At 44.8% G+C, this 14,421-nt stretch overlaps 1 protein-coding gene across 2 annotated transcripts in view; it reads left to right on the top strand.

The window, feature by feature from the left end:
- Window positions 1-14,421, top strand: part of WDR7 (WD repeat domain 7) — a 356,850-nt gene that overhangs the window by 101,406 nt on the left and 241,023 nt on the right. Inside the window, exon 17 of one of the 2 annotated variants that reach the window (XM_066602523.1) lies at window positions 5,933-6,019. The exons of the other annotated variant lie outside the window; for it this stretch is intronic. Within the exon in view, the coding sequence (XP_066458620.1) occupies window positions 5,933-6,019 (87 nt within the window). The remainder of the gene's footprint in view (window positions 1-5,932; window positions 6,020-14,421) is intronic. 2 annotated transcript variants of the gene reach the window in all.

Raw genomic sequence — 14,421 nt, 5'->3', positions numbered from 1 at the left:
TTTGTTTTACACAGACATTTTTAAGGATGTGACATTTAACTGTGTCATCAGCGTTTTACAAAGGATGTTCTACATGGAAATAATGAATGATTGATCAGGACTGTAGCTGGACTCCTGCCGTCTCAGCAGTGAGCGTTACGTACTGAGAAACTGGAGTGGCGTTCATAAGCAAGGTACACGGTGACCTACTGATGCACTAGATTGGCCTGCGTAATTAGTCATTACTGGGACTGAGTCATATCCCCTAACTAAGCACACATTGCCATAAAGTGCACTAGACTATGCGGCTGATGCAAACAGACATGCGTCCCTTTACCGGACTGTAGATGTCCTAATAATGATGAATAACACTGAATGGACCCTTTATTAGAGCCCCCAGCCCGTTTGTGATTGGAGCTTCCCTGTGTGGAAATGATCCCCATGACCCCGGGGTGCAGCATAAAATCACATGTTTTCTGTGGGTCAATCTCGGTGGGAATCCACATAAGGGCGGCTTTATTTGGGACAACTGTGGTCCGAATAGTCCTTCTAGATAGTCGCTAAAGCGTACAAACAACTGTTTGTTCTTTGACACACAGTGATTGTTATTCACTTGTTCAATTTTGGAGAGGGCTGAATGAATTGTTGGGAGCGTGTACACGAGCCGAAATATCAATAGTTGACTAGTTGGGGGGTGTAATGTTCTTTGGGGAGTGTGGATTTGAAATTTCAGTCTCTTAACAATGCATGCTCATTGGTTGCCGTTATAGAATTATAGAGTGGTGGAGTTGGAAGGGACCTCCAGGGTCATCAGGTCCGTCCCCCTGCTCAGTGCAGGATTCACTAAATCACCCCAGAGTCCACCGAATACACATAAATATACGTGCGGACAGTCTTGGAGTGAATACTCACTTCTGCGGTCTCTCGCAGGACCAAAACCAGCTAGAGACCGTAGCAGCAAGTGTTCACTCAAAGACCAGCAGGGACTGTTGAGAAAAGGATCACTCGCTTGTGGTTGTGTGTTTGGAGACCCAATGAGCATTAAACGGGAGGATAGAATTAAAAAAAAAAAGCAGGAGCCAATCAGCCCTCAGTGGGGGGCACACGCCAATTAAATGCACACCTCCCTGTAAAGTTGTTGGTTCATCGTTGAATGCCACACGATCATTAATAAACCAGCGACTACTTTTAGGTGAGCTGAAAGGAAGTGACTAGTAAATGAATTCTCGCTCTTCACCCGGTTGGTGGTCGTGTTTACACAGAACAATTGTCGCTTCCATTCACTGTATCGAGCGACTATTTGGACGATCGTTGTCCCTTGGAAAGCCAACCTTAGAGTGGGAAAATCCTGCATTCTGAGCGATTTCTTCCGTTGAGGCCTGGTTATTGGTGCTAGGCCGCGGCCAGGATTTCACTGCCAACTTTGTGGGCTTTTCCTGTGCTGCTGTGTGGAGAGTATACTGGAATTGAGAAAATGCATCCAGCGAAAGGGGGTCCTATGGCTCGTTGCTGCGAGGGGTCAGCGGAGGATGATAGGAATTGTTCTGACCAGCAGGCAGTGCACAGTTGAGCAAACTGGTGCTCCAACTAACATGTCCATATATACAACTCATCATTCCTTCGCACGGATGGGCTATACCAGCAGACGACCAGTTCCCGGCACCATCGTGTCTAAGAGACAGAGAGTTAAGACTCCAGTGGGCAAAAGAGCACAAAAACTATATCACTGAGCAGTGGAAAAACATCTGGTCAGATGATGCCAGATTTCTGTTGGACCGTGCTGATGGGAGGTCAGAATTTGGCACAAGCAGCATGAATCAATGACCCCTTCCTGTCAGCTGGTCAGAAGACGTCAGCACCTCCATCTAATCTGCGGCAACTACAAGAAGCCTCCTGTCCGATTTTCCTGAAGAACGATTTAATCACCAGTGGAATCTACAGCACAATGAATTGCTGCGGTTGGGAAGGCCAAAGGAGGTCCAACGTGCTACTAGATTGGGGTCTCTAATAAAGTGGCCAATCAGTGTTCAAAGCTGCAGAATAATATAATCTACTCCGGATGGTTTAATTCTGGCTATGTATAGTGGGGTACATTCTTGTTGATTTCCCCCCCCCCCCCCCCTCCCCCTAAAAGTGAATAATTGAAGTGGAACCTAACAAAAGAAATAGTTTAGCTCCATTAGACATGCCAGCATCTTCCCGGTGCCCTATTTATGGCATCGCATTCCCCCTCCTGCCTGTTAGTGAATCAGGCCATCCACGGGGCACAATGTGTTCCTGCTAATGAGAGCGCCCAGGATGCTATTTAAATAGTTAGCAGAGATAATGGCCGCAGCTTTTCACCCCTCCTTCCCCCACAGTTCATGTTGCAGTAATTCGGCTTGAAAGGCATACATATTCAAAATGCACATTCCTATTATGTCAAGAACCTGAATGCAAATGTCAGCCGTCCTCGGCATTAAGCCCTTGTTTGTTCTGCTAAAGCCCAGATGAGGGGAGCGCGGCCACCTCTCCCCCCTCACACGTGCCTCGCTGACATTATGATACATTTGCATTGAATTATGAAACAGATCGTCTTCATGCAGATACCCCGGGGCGACAAAAGAAGTTAACTGCATGAAAAGCAAACACGCCGCCCTACAAAACATTATTTAACTTGCGCAGGAAAGCGGTGGCGTCGTCAATTCTGCAAGAGCTGGTTGTGCGTGACATATGGTAATTTCTCTATAGGAAGGAAGTGTGAAGCAGTGACCTCTAAATCTTACCATTGACCTCCAGTTACACAATGTGTGATTCTTAAGGGCCTCTTCCCCATTCATATGGTAATGGCCGCCCGCCCCGCAACCGCTTACACCATAATTCTCTTTATTAGCACCGAACAGTCGGCACATGGAAGAAATACCAGTAGTGAGAAGGGATTCTATAAAGAGGCGCCATTATTTATTTATAAAGCAACAGGGGACCGTGTGCTAATTTGTGCTAAAATTTTTTTAAAAAAGGAGCCATCCAGTGACCGTATTGTACATACTGAAGACGGTTTTGCACCCCTCCCTCCCCCGTGCTTGCATGCGCCCACCATTACTGCACGTTAGTCACACTGAACGCTTGCTGGTTTTTAAAGAAAATGTCAGATTGAACAAAAAAGAACCCGGGTAAGTCGTACAAAACCAGGTTTTTGGGATATAAAATATCAGGATTTGGCCCAGAATTGCACAAGTCTTGAAAGATAAGGTTCAGTGCTGTAAATAGTCTTTGCCTAAACTTCATGTATTTGTCAATAAAACTAGCCTAAAAACTTATGAAATGCTTGTAATTGTACTTTGACATACATAGGAACATCTACTAAAAGATCTAAAGACACTGAATTTAGAATTTTCAATTTAGCAAAACTAAAATTTTTATCAATTTCAAAGCATTTGGCCACGAGTTTAAGCAGATGACGAGGGCTGTGTCCCCTATCGGCACCCCGCAGGGTACCAGTGGGTTCCCACGGCAGCCAGAAGCTTGACAAAGACCTCCATGTCTGCCATGTAACTCAGCCTGTTAGACCGCGCCTTCAGCAGAGTCTAGTAGGCTGTTGCCACAGGCTTAGTACAATGCACTACATGAGTATTGCAGTGTACTATCCTAAGAATCGAACAATCGCATATTCAAGTTTTGTCGGGAAACTAAAAAATAGCATTGAAAAAACAAACCTTTAACAAAGCTTAAATTAAAGAATAAAAGTCCAGTTAAAAATAACACATTTTTAAATGAATAAAATACCAAAAACATTTTTTTTAAAAGCAACACATAATTGGTATTACCGGGCTCGTAACAGCCATGACATGAAACTATTGCACTTATCATGGATGGTGAACACTAGAAGAATAATTTTAAAAATAACTCCAGAATTGCTATTTTTCTTTTGTTAGCTTCCCAGAAAAACTCAATAAAAAGCAATCCAAAAGTCACATGTGCCTCAAACGGGCACCAATAAAAACTTCAACTCTTCTTGCAAAATACAAGACACTGCTCCGTTACTGGCAAAATGAAAAATGTTCTGAGTCTTAGGATGAGGCCATAAAGAGTCAACTGGTTTTCATTAAAAACTTGTTTTTATTGTGCAAAAGTAGTAAACAATAAAAAAACAAATCTATATAAACTCAGTATCGCAGTAATCGTTCTGATCGAGGTAAGAAAGTGATTGTGTTATTTTTACGGAATGGTAAAAATGGGCATATAGGGGTATTTTCATCCGAGAAAGTGCAACATAGATAAAAAGAGAGCAAGGGCTCATGTGTAGAACCGCCGGAGAATTATCAATTAATGCAGTAATATCCACTCAGCTGTCCGGGCTGTGTAGACGAGCAGCACATACAACTGCTTATTAAGTAGTGCTGCTGACTCCTTCACAAAGCAGACGCTTCTTGATTAAGCGGGCCGCTCGGTATTTGCACCAGTGGAGGCGATCCCAGAGCTCTAAGTCACCTCCCTGACTTACCCGAGGAAGAGGTTTGTCGAAGTCTTGAAACGTGTTGCAAAGTCTCAGCTTGCTATATACTGATCTAATGTGATGAGTGCGCTGATTTATAGCTCTGGGGTCATTTTCATCTTTGACCTCTGGCACCCACAATGGTTCTAGGCATTTCTGGGACTAAGATATTGAGGGTAGGTCATCAATATCAGATAGGTGGGGTTCTGCTACTTGTGATCCCTACTGATCAGCTGTGTGAAGTGAGTGGCCATAGCACTCTATACCGAGCACAGTACCGTACATTGTAAGAAAAACTCAATCGCATTCACTTGGAAAGGATTGAGCTCCTTCTAGGCCATTTGATCGATCAACATGACCTCATTGGCCTGAGAAAAGGCTGCAGTTAAAAATCTTGTTATTTATATAGCGCCAACTTATTCCTCAACGCTTTCAAGTAACTTATTTATTAGCCATTTTACCGACCTCGGAAGGATGGAAGGCCGAGTCAACCTTGAGCCAGCTAACTGAACCATGTGGGGATTAAATGATTGTTTGGTCAAAGGTTTATGGGGACCTTTTAGACTTCTAGAGGGAATGTTGTGGTACTGAGTTGTTTTAAGGGATTAGTCCCATCAGAACATAAAATGTTATTTAAAGGGGTTGCACTAAGACCACCACCAATCCCAAGAATGGGGTTCCCATGTCCCCCTCTCTTTCATTGTGGGCTCACTGCAACCCCCCACAGTGAGGGGGAGGTTGAATGAAGTGGCGGTCACAAACGTTACGGTACTGCTCCATTCATCTTCAGTGGGACTGCCAGAGATAACTGAGCACTTGTTTTGGGCTATTTCCGTCAGCCGCATTGAAATGAATAGATCGGCACTGCGCATGCTCTACTGCCACTCAATTCAGTATGCCTGTCACTGCAGTGAGCCCACGTTGACTATGGACAGGGGGACACGGGACCCCCATTCTTGTGATAGTGAGGGGTTTTAGCAGTGAGACCCCCACCAATCAGGCTTTTTTCACCTATCCCGTGGATAAGTGATTAAAGTCAATCTTGGTCCAACCCCCTTAGCAGTTCTCCCATCTGTCCATCGTCTCTGAGGCTGGGACTGTACTCCACACTTCTCTGTCCATTGATTTCCATTCCCTGAAGAAAGGAAGGGTGTGTCTCCAATATGGCCGCCCCTAAAAAACTGATAAAAAAGGAAAAAGTACATAATTACGCATTTAATTGATGAAATTAAAGGAACTCCATGAGACTCTCCCGTTGGCCCCAGGGCTGTCCAGGATGTGTTGCATTGTGTCGGTGTCTCCTCGCTCGCGCCCTCGCTGTCTGTCAGTAGCGCACTGCTCAGATCTGCTTGTCTTCTCTTCTTTCTTTCTAGAAAGCTGTTTTTCTGTGTTCTGCTTTGTATACTGATCTGTTCTGACGGGAAGCGCCACTGTAGCTCATTTTCTCCTGTCTCTCTCTTCTCTTGTTTCCTCTGAAAGCTGTTGCGCCTGATGCTTCCGCTCGCACTGACTCCGATCCCTCTGGGTCTGATCGCACTTTGCATTCCTGTTTCTCAGTCAATGAAGGTATTTTGCTTCTCTTTCTGCTTTCTTTTGGTTTAACTGCTTGTCTTTTGTTTTCTTCTTTTTCTTTTATGTGTGTTTACGTCTTGGCTTGTAGTGTGTATTGTTTCCAGCTAGTTGTGTTATTTGCTGTTTTTAAAGGGACAGTAAACCTGAAGTCTTGTCTCCATCCGTTCTGCTGTGCTGTTGTATATGATCTTCTGTTCCCCCTCATTTCAGGTTGGCGAATAGTTTGTGGCTCAATGTGAATAGCGACTAAGGGGCACATTACACAGGTTTTTTACAACCGTTTCTAGTGTAGAATTCTGAAAACTTTGTGCAAGTGGGTATCTGCGTAAAAAACTGCTACTTTTCTTTCATTCTGCGCCAACCCTGACATTTTTTTCTGAAAAGTGGCCAGCACTTTCGGGAGCGGGCCGCCCCAGACCTACAGATTTATATATATTTATACCGTAAATGTAGCCAAGGTTGGTATTGGCATACATTTCTGAGAAGCTGGCCTTTAGTATATTCTCCGCTCCTAGAAGTCTATAGACTTCCCGACCCCTTGATCGCTCTTCTAAGGTATGTTCACACACGGCGGAATTCGTTGTGGAATTTCCTGCATTAGTTCGGTCTCTGAAAACAGCCTCAAAATCTTCAGTTTTCTGCCGCGTTTTAACGCAGATCGGCACGCAGATTTATCCCCGTCGATCTTACAGATTTCCAACATGTCACTTCTTGACGCTGGAACGCAATTTTGCACCTTGCAATTCTGGAAGCTGATTTTGCCCATTGAGAGGGCTAAATCCGGGCACATATCTGCACCGAAAATTGCAGCAGAAAAATGCGGAATTTCCACGGTTTTTAGGGGTGGAATTCACCTGGAAAATCACATGGCGAATTTCACTGTGTGAGCGTAGAGGTGGAGTAGCGGCAATCTGAACGTGTTTTTGACAAATCCCATTGACACGTTGCTGAACTAAATCCACGCCATTCTGTGACCTGCGGTGCGGATTGTACGTTCGCAGCATGTGAATGCAGGTTATGGATTTTGATTGCGGATTTCACTTTTTCAAATCAAGGAAGGAAATCATTGTCAAAATTCTATTACATAGGGAATTTGATGTAGATTGCGCCAAAATCTGCAGTGTCCGTTCCGTAGTGGAAACTATGCTACGTGTGCAGGTAGCTTAATGGGGATGGGATATTTGCCATTTTGAAATTGGACTTATGTGTAGAGAATTTCATAAAAGTCGCGTTCACACGTAGTGGATAATCTGCCCCAAAATCCACAGCAAATGCTGCAGGACCCTTGGTGCAGATTTTGCCATGGGATTTATTGTGGCTCTACGGCAGACTTCACACCTTTAGATTGAAAGGGTGAAATCCACTGTTGATCTGCGGCAAAGCCTGCAACAAAATCCGCACCAAAGTATGTGAACACACCCAAAAGGGGTTTTCCCATTAAAGACCTTCCACATCCACAGGATAAAGGTCTGATCTCTGGGGATCTGACTGCTGGGGACCACCAGCGCTCCACGTCCCATATGAATAGAATAATAGTGTGCATGTGTGACCACCACTCCATTCACTTCTATGGGAGGGAGGGAGATAACCGAGTGCGCCAATCTCTCTTCCTCCCAAAGAAGTGAATAGAGCAGTGGCCACGCTTGTACACCTCCACTCCATCCATTCACATGGGCATTCAGGTGCATCATTCTCAGGATTCCTGGGGATTCCGGTGGTCAGACCCTCATCGATTGGAAATTCTTATCCCTCTCTTGTGGATAGGTGCTAAATGACTTTTAATCGGAGAACCCCTTTTAAAAGTGTTTTCCAAGACCTACAGAAATATAAGGAAAGACATGGGTCATTGTAATAAGAGCAGCTTAACTCACCTGTTCGTTCTGCCACTGTCCCAGCACCACCGCTGTTGTTCTTCTGCGCTCCGCAGCCCTGTAGTTGTAATGCATGGACTACTCACATTAGGACTGCAGCCCGTCACTGGCCTCAATGGTCATATGGGTAGTTGGTAATGGCATTGCTACAGTTCTGGAAAACAAAGACCGTGGGGGAGCGGAGGCGCTGGTAACGGTGGTAGAACAAACAGGTGAGTTATGCTGCTTTTACTATCTTGCAACAATCTGTGGCATTCATTAACCACTTACTGCCGTGGGGCATATATGTATGCCGTGGTGGAGTAGCAGTTTTCACAAATGGACGTACAGTTATGCCCCATGGATGGTGTGGGCTCAGAAGCTGAACCGCCGCCATCCACAGTGGGAGGCAGCAGTGACTAACAGCCAGCCTCCCGCTGTTAACCCCTCATATGTTGCGATTAGTGTTGATCGTAGCATGTAAAAGGCTCACTGAATTAGGGTTGTCTCTCAACAGGATGCCAGTCAGTGACGTCTGGGTCAGTACAGAAAAACTGCAGTGCATTATCAGAGCGATCATAGCATTGCAGGTTGAAGTCCCCTATAGGGACATAAAAATGGGGAAAAAGAAGTAAATAAAAGGAATGGAAAGACACATAAAAAAACATAGTAAAACTCTTTTCTTGTTTATTTTGTGCCATCTTGTTTATATAAAAAAAAATGTTGTATACATAATGACCTACACAATAAGTTGAGCATGCTTTTTATCCTGCATGGCAGAAGCTATTTTTTTTAAAATAACCAGAGCCAAAATGCAATCACTTTTTTTTTTCTTCTTCACCTCCACAAAAAGCGCTATACAAATGTCAAAATGGCCATATGTGTTTCCTAATGTTACCAATAAAAGCTACAGCTCGCCACACAACAAACAAGCCGCACAGAGCTCCGGTGGCAAGATAAAAAAGTTATGGGTCCAAAATAGGCAACGTTACCAAGGCTGCTTTCACAAGGCCGAGAAAATTGCGCTGTGAGACCCACAAACCTCGCCTGAAGATGAACCTCATTTTTGAATGGGTCATACACACGAGCTGCATGTCCTATCTTTGGGCGTTCCCTCGCATTGCATCGCCATTATTTTCAATGGGGCCAGCAAATTGTGATGTGAGGTTTCCCTTTACCCTAAAGTGATACGAAACGTTTTTAACACAAAATCGCCTCGCATCTGCGGCGACAAGTTTTATAGTCCAATATCACACTCGCCCGTGTGAAAACCTAAGGGGTTACATTCGTGAGGTTCTCATGAAACCAATTTGATGGAAATTCTTGGTAACTGTATAAAATCACTTGGAATGTTGAAGTTGTTCTGCAGCGCTGCGCCTGTGCATGCATTGAGGGTGGCGCTAACACTAGTGCTGCAGCCTCTGCATTGTGCTGGTTGGTATAGGTCAAATCGGGGCATGTTCTATCTGGCTGCGTGATCCCGCATCACAGCCCCGTTGTTGTCAATAGGGCCGGCGGCAGCAGCACCGCCCCACTGAAAGCAATGGGAGGATCCCTGCATCCCTGAACCTTTTTTGCCATGAAAACACCTTGCATCCCTGTGGATTTCACATGGTGGGGAGCGAAGTATTGGGGATCGCTCATGTGAAGAGATGAGGAGAACATAGTGTGTAAATCACACACATTACATCCGCCATAACCCCTTCTATCCATTTGGATAGTAGAAGTGATTGTGTAGTGTAAGATTCATTTTTAAAATAATTTGTCTAGACTTTTGTTGTGGTTTTTCATATGGATCCGCAGTTAATTTCACCCTTTCAAACTAAGGCCTCATGTCCACGGGGAAAATCAGGCCCGTCGCGGATTCTTCATGTAGAATCCGTAGCGGGTCCCTCCTACCCCGCGGACATGAGGCATTAAAATAAGAATAAACTCACCTGCTCCGGACGATGCGGATCTTCCCTTCTTCGCGGCCGTTTTTTTTTCTTCTTCGGCCCGGCGGATGTGCTCGGCACACCGGCTGCGTGCCGCACGCATGCGCCGGGCACATCCACCGGGCCGGAGAAAGAAGATCCGGCCGCGAAGAAGGGAAGAACCGCACCGTCGGAGCAGGTGAGTTTAATTCTGGTGCGGGTCTCCTGCGGATCTGGACGGCTTCCATAGGCTTCAATAGAAGCCTGCGGGAGACCCGCACACAAATGGAGCATGTCCGGATTTTTTCCTGCACACGGGACCCGTGCCTGCAGGGAAAAATGACATCCACAGGTATTTAACTACCGGCGGGTGTCTAATGCATCCCTATGGGGCGCGGATCCGCGTGCAGGAAAAACGCTCTGAATTTTAATTCTTAATTTCTCTGTGGACATGAGGCCTAAGGGTGAAGTCTGTTCGGATTCATGTTAAAATCTGCGTGAAGATCCACACCTGCGGTGTAATGCGGAATTTGGCGTACGTTTTCTGCAGCGGAAAATCTACCCCAGTTCTGCTGCACATGAATGTATCCTCACAGCCGTTTATTAGAGAAACTACTTATTAATTTAGTTATCAATACTAGATATATAAAAACTACATCTAAATGAAAACGTAAAACAATATACCTCCAGTTTTGAAAATGAATGTTAAATTAGTAAGTCTCCTAAACACAGGGTTTTTCATGTGCTTTCAAATGAAAGTGAACAAGTGGAAATCTATATCTGACTAAAGCAGATTTAGTACAGTTTGTATGTCCAGATCTGACAGACTGCAGTTGAAAAAAACAACCAAATTTTTTTAAAAATTTCTTCCGTTTTGGCAAATCCTATCCGTCTACTTTTAGCACCTGAGGTACAACATGGGACATAAAACACACGTATCGGAGCTCCTTCACACGGGCGATCACGATTTTGGCTTGAGAAAATGATATGATAAAAAGGAGGCTCCGTATGGAAATAGGGGGGATTCATAAAGAAAGGCGAAACGCAGAAAGATGGGACATGCCGTGTTTTCTTTTCTACTCCAGATCACATGAGTGAAAACATCGGTTTTTAGTTATGCGGATGTTTTCTTCTCCATTCACATCTAAAGCAATAGCCTAAATGTCTCTGGTGGCTACCGGCCTGTACCAGTCATGGAACGGCTCAGATCTACACTGAAATAGAAGATGAATTTTTGAAAACCTGCGGTCCAGCAGTCCTGGAGAACTGTATGTAGTAAATCCGTCTTGTGATGCAGTCACTTCCAGGATTCATTCTAAATGTATCTGTACAATCAGAAGTTTCCCCAAATCTCCTGCATGTGCAGCCGCAGATAAACTAATGACCTTTTACTATCGGCCTCTTTATCCTGGGGTGAGATCTCTTTCAAGTATAATCTCGGTAGAAGCCCGATGCCACACTCCAGCTGGAGATAAACGCCGAACAATGGGCGGCAGGGGATCTGCTGCTTTATTCTCATGTGACGGAGGCACATGCTGCCAACGTTACCCTGCAACATTTCTGGCCGCACGTTTGGAAGGGCAAAAACACTTTGGTGGTTGTATCTAAGCGGCTACAAAGAGCAACCTCATGTAGAAGACTCAACTTGTCCATGCATTTTTTTTAAGGGCTCTTTAACACTGGACGACCTGGCAGTCATAGGTCATCTAAGTATTAATCATTCCTGTGCCTTTACACAGGAATGAGCATTGCTCAGTGAATGGAGGTGGAGTCGACCAGGTATCGTCCCGGGCCACCCACCTCCATTCCCAATACACAGGCAGCCATTGATATATGAACGATGGCCTGTTCACACGGGCCGATCCATCGTTGAGTTTTTTTGTATGCCACAGCTGAAAGACTAACGATAAGCAAAAAAATGCTGCTCAGTCGGGGGATGCCTTTACACTGAAAAATAATCGTTCAGATTCCCGCGTCATGAAGATTTGCTCACCACTTTGTGTGGCGATAATGGCTAATCATGTGGGGTCTCAGCAGAAGCCCCCTCCAATCAGCACAATCCAAACCATTGCAGTATGAACACAACTAAAGTGGTGGCCTTGGGAAGAACTTATTGTCGGTGCTTCTGCCCAATGCCAAACAGCTGCATCCTTGAATGTCTCTAGAGCAGGAGCAGCTACCTGCCTAGAAGAGGGCACCATGCCTAAAACATATGGGAATAAGACCCCCAATTTTCATGTTTTGTATCTTTAGTACAGCCATATGTATATACAGCCTACCCTTTTACTCTAAACAGTACATTGTCATTGAATTCTTGGGAGCATTGACACTGGCCGAAATCTCGTTCATCGACTAGTTCGTTGGCATGAGCTTCTTCAGCAAGCCTATATTGGAAATTTCAACCCCTCCCCTACCCAGACTCATCGAGTGATCTTAAAATGAACACTTGCTTCTGATCTCTCACTGGACCAAAACCGGACAGACTGTAGCATTACATTTTCGTTTGAAGACCAGGGAAGACTGTGGAGTCAAGGATCACTTTCGCATATCTGTATGTTTTCTGGAACCAATGAAGGTTAAGTGGGGGAGTAAAATGTTCAAAAAGAAAAAAAAACTGTGAGTTAGTTGGCATCAAGTTGGAGGCACACGCGAACAAGTGTGCACCTACTCGCAAAGTTGTTGGCTAGTCTTTGAAAAACAGTGGTTACCAGTTTACACCAGACTATATTTAACCATTGACTATTTTTAAGTGAGCTAAACCAAGGGGACTAGTGAATGAACTATTGCTCATCACCAGGTTGTTGGCATGGAACAACTGTGGCTTACATTCGCTCTATTGAGTGACTATTCACGTGATAGTTGCCCTGTATAAAGTCATTCTATGTCAATGCATGATGGGATACCAAATATTAATGACTACCTTCTAAGGTAAAGCATGATCAGGGGTGTGCCTTACGGCATTTTCATGTATGGTGGCAGTTCTGCCATGAATTGAGGTTAATTGCTTTTTTTACTTGTACATTCCTCTTGACCAATCTCTCTGTATGGTTGGGGTAAGTCTGTTCTATATAGAACAGTTTACAGAGAATGCTAGTTTACAGAGTCCTAATACGGGGTTATTACAAATGATGTTCCCAATGTAAAACCCTCATAACTCCAATTTAATGACACTCAGATACATACATTTGATATAAGTGGAAACAAACTCAAGTTTTGTTGCACAACATCAAAAATGTTTTCCCCATCAGATATGATCAGTATGGCCTCCTTTGTCACTCGACACACATGGAGCCTGCGTCAAGTTAATACCATACACGTTGTAGCGGATCATGACTGACTGATGCAATGGCTTCTGGGATGTGTCCTTGCAGACCATACATGGTGGGTGGTAAGGGAGGCTTGTAGACTCTAACACTCCCCAGAGAAACAATCATGAGAGGTAAGGTCCAGGAAACTGAGGCTAAGAAAGAAGTTCAGTAGCGTCACTACCCTCACGGCCAACCCATCTGTTGGGTAGTCGCCGCTTGCTTCTGAGTTCATTGTGACAATGGTGGATCCCCCGGCCGGTTGGAAGATGAAACTTGGGATTTCCTGTTCTGGCTGCGGCAGAAGCCATATCTGTAGGGTCCAGGTACGAAATCCCCAGGATTGTTTCCTCATGGAAATAGAAGGGGCCGGACACTTCCCTACAGGTTATAGCGCAAAACACGTTCACCTTGGGGGAGTCGCACATACGCTCCACAGAGACCGGTGGGTTTTCCCTCCCCAAATATTCTGACATTACGTTTGTTGCCTGAAAGATGGAAGGCGGCTTCATGACTAAAGGCTCTATGACACCATTGCTTCCCATTAATCCATTACAGTTTGCCTACTCTCGCAGAAAGAGCGTCGCCGCGCTTTGTCGTCCGGTTTTAGGGCCGGTAACAATTGCAATTGGTAGGAATAAGCTCTCAAACGTGTGCGCAGAACCTTTCACACAGTCGGCGGGGCCTCCAGTTCTCTGCTTGCTCTGACGGTGGATTTCTGAGGACTTGATGGGAAACTTGTACGATTGCGCTACGCTGTTTTCTCACTTACTGCTGGACGTACGGATGATTTTCGCTTACAGATGCAACCTTTTTCCCTAATATTGTAGTACCGCTTACAAATTGTCCGCCCGCTGGGGGTAGGCTTCACCAAAGTTTGTTTGAAGATGACTTTGCACACTAGTAACAGATGGTAGACTTGAAATTCAAGGACAGAAGATGCTATTTTGTTTTCTTTGGCAGACATTTTGTCTCCTATCCCCCTATTTACGACTATGGTAGAATACAACATTTTGGGCCTCATTTACCAAAAGTGTCTACCTTAAGGTGTCCTTGTTGCAACCAATCACATCACAGCTTTCATTGCACCTCAGCAGCTTGAGAGAGAAGAGCTGCGATGTGATTGGTTGTTATGGATAACAAGGTCGTCTTATGGGAGATGGTTTTGCTAAATGAAAATTTTTGAGTTTCTATTTCCATTGATATCCAATTTCAGTGTCATTAAACGGAGCTATGGGGGTCACGTCGGAAAGATGTAATAACCCTCTATATAGGACTGCATCCATCTTAAAGGAGATGTCCCGAGGCAGCAAGTGGGTCTATACACT

This window comes from Eleutherodactylus coqui, chromosome 5 (assembly GCF_035609145.1).
Source record: "Eleutherodactylus coqui strain aEleCoq1 chromosome 5, aEleCoq1.hap1, whole genome shotgun sequence".
Lineage (NCBI taxonomy): Eukaryota > Metazoa > Chordata > Amphibia > Anura > Eleutherodactylidae > Eleutherodactylus > Eleutherodactylus coqui.
This window is presented reverse-complemented; position numbering and strand designations above follow the sequence as displayed.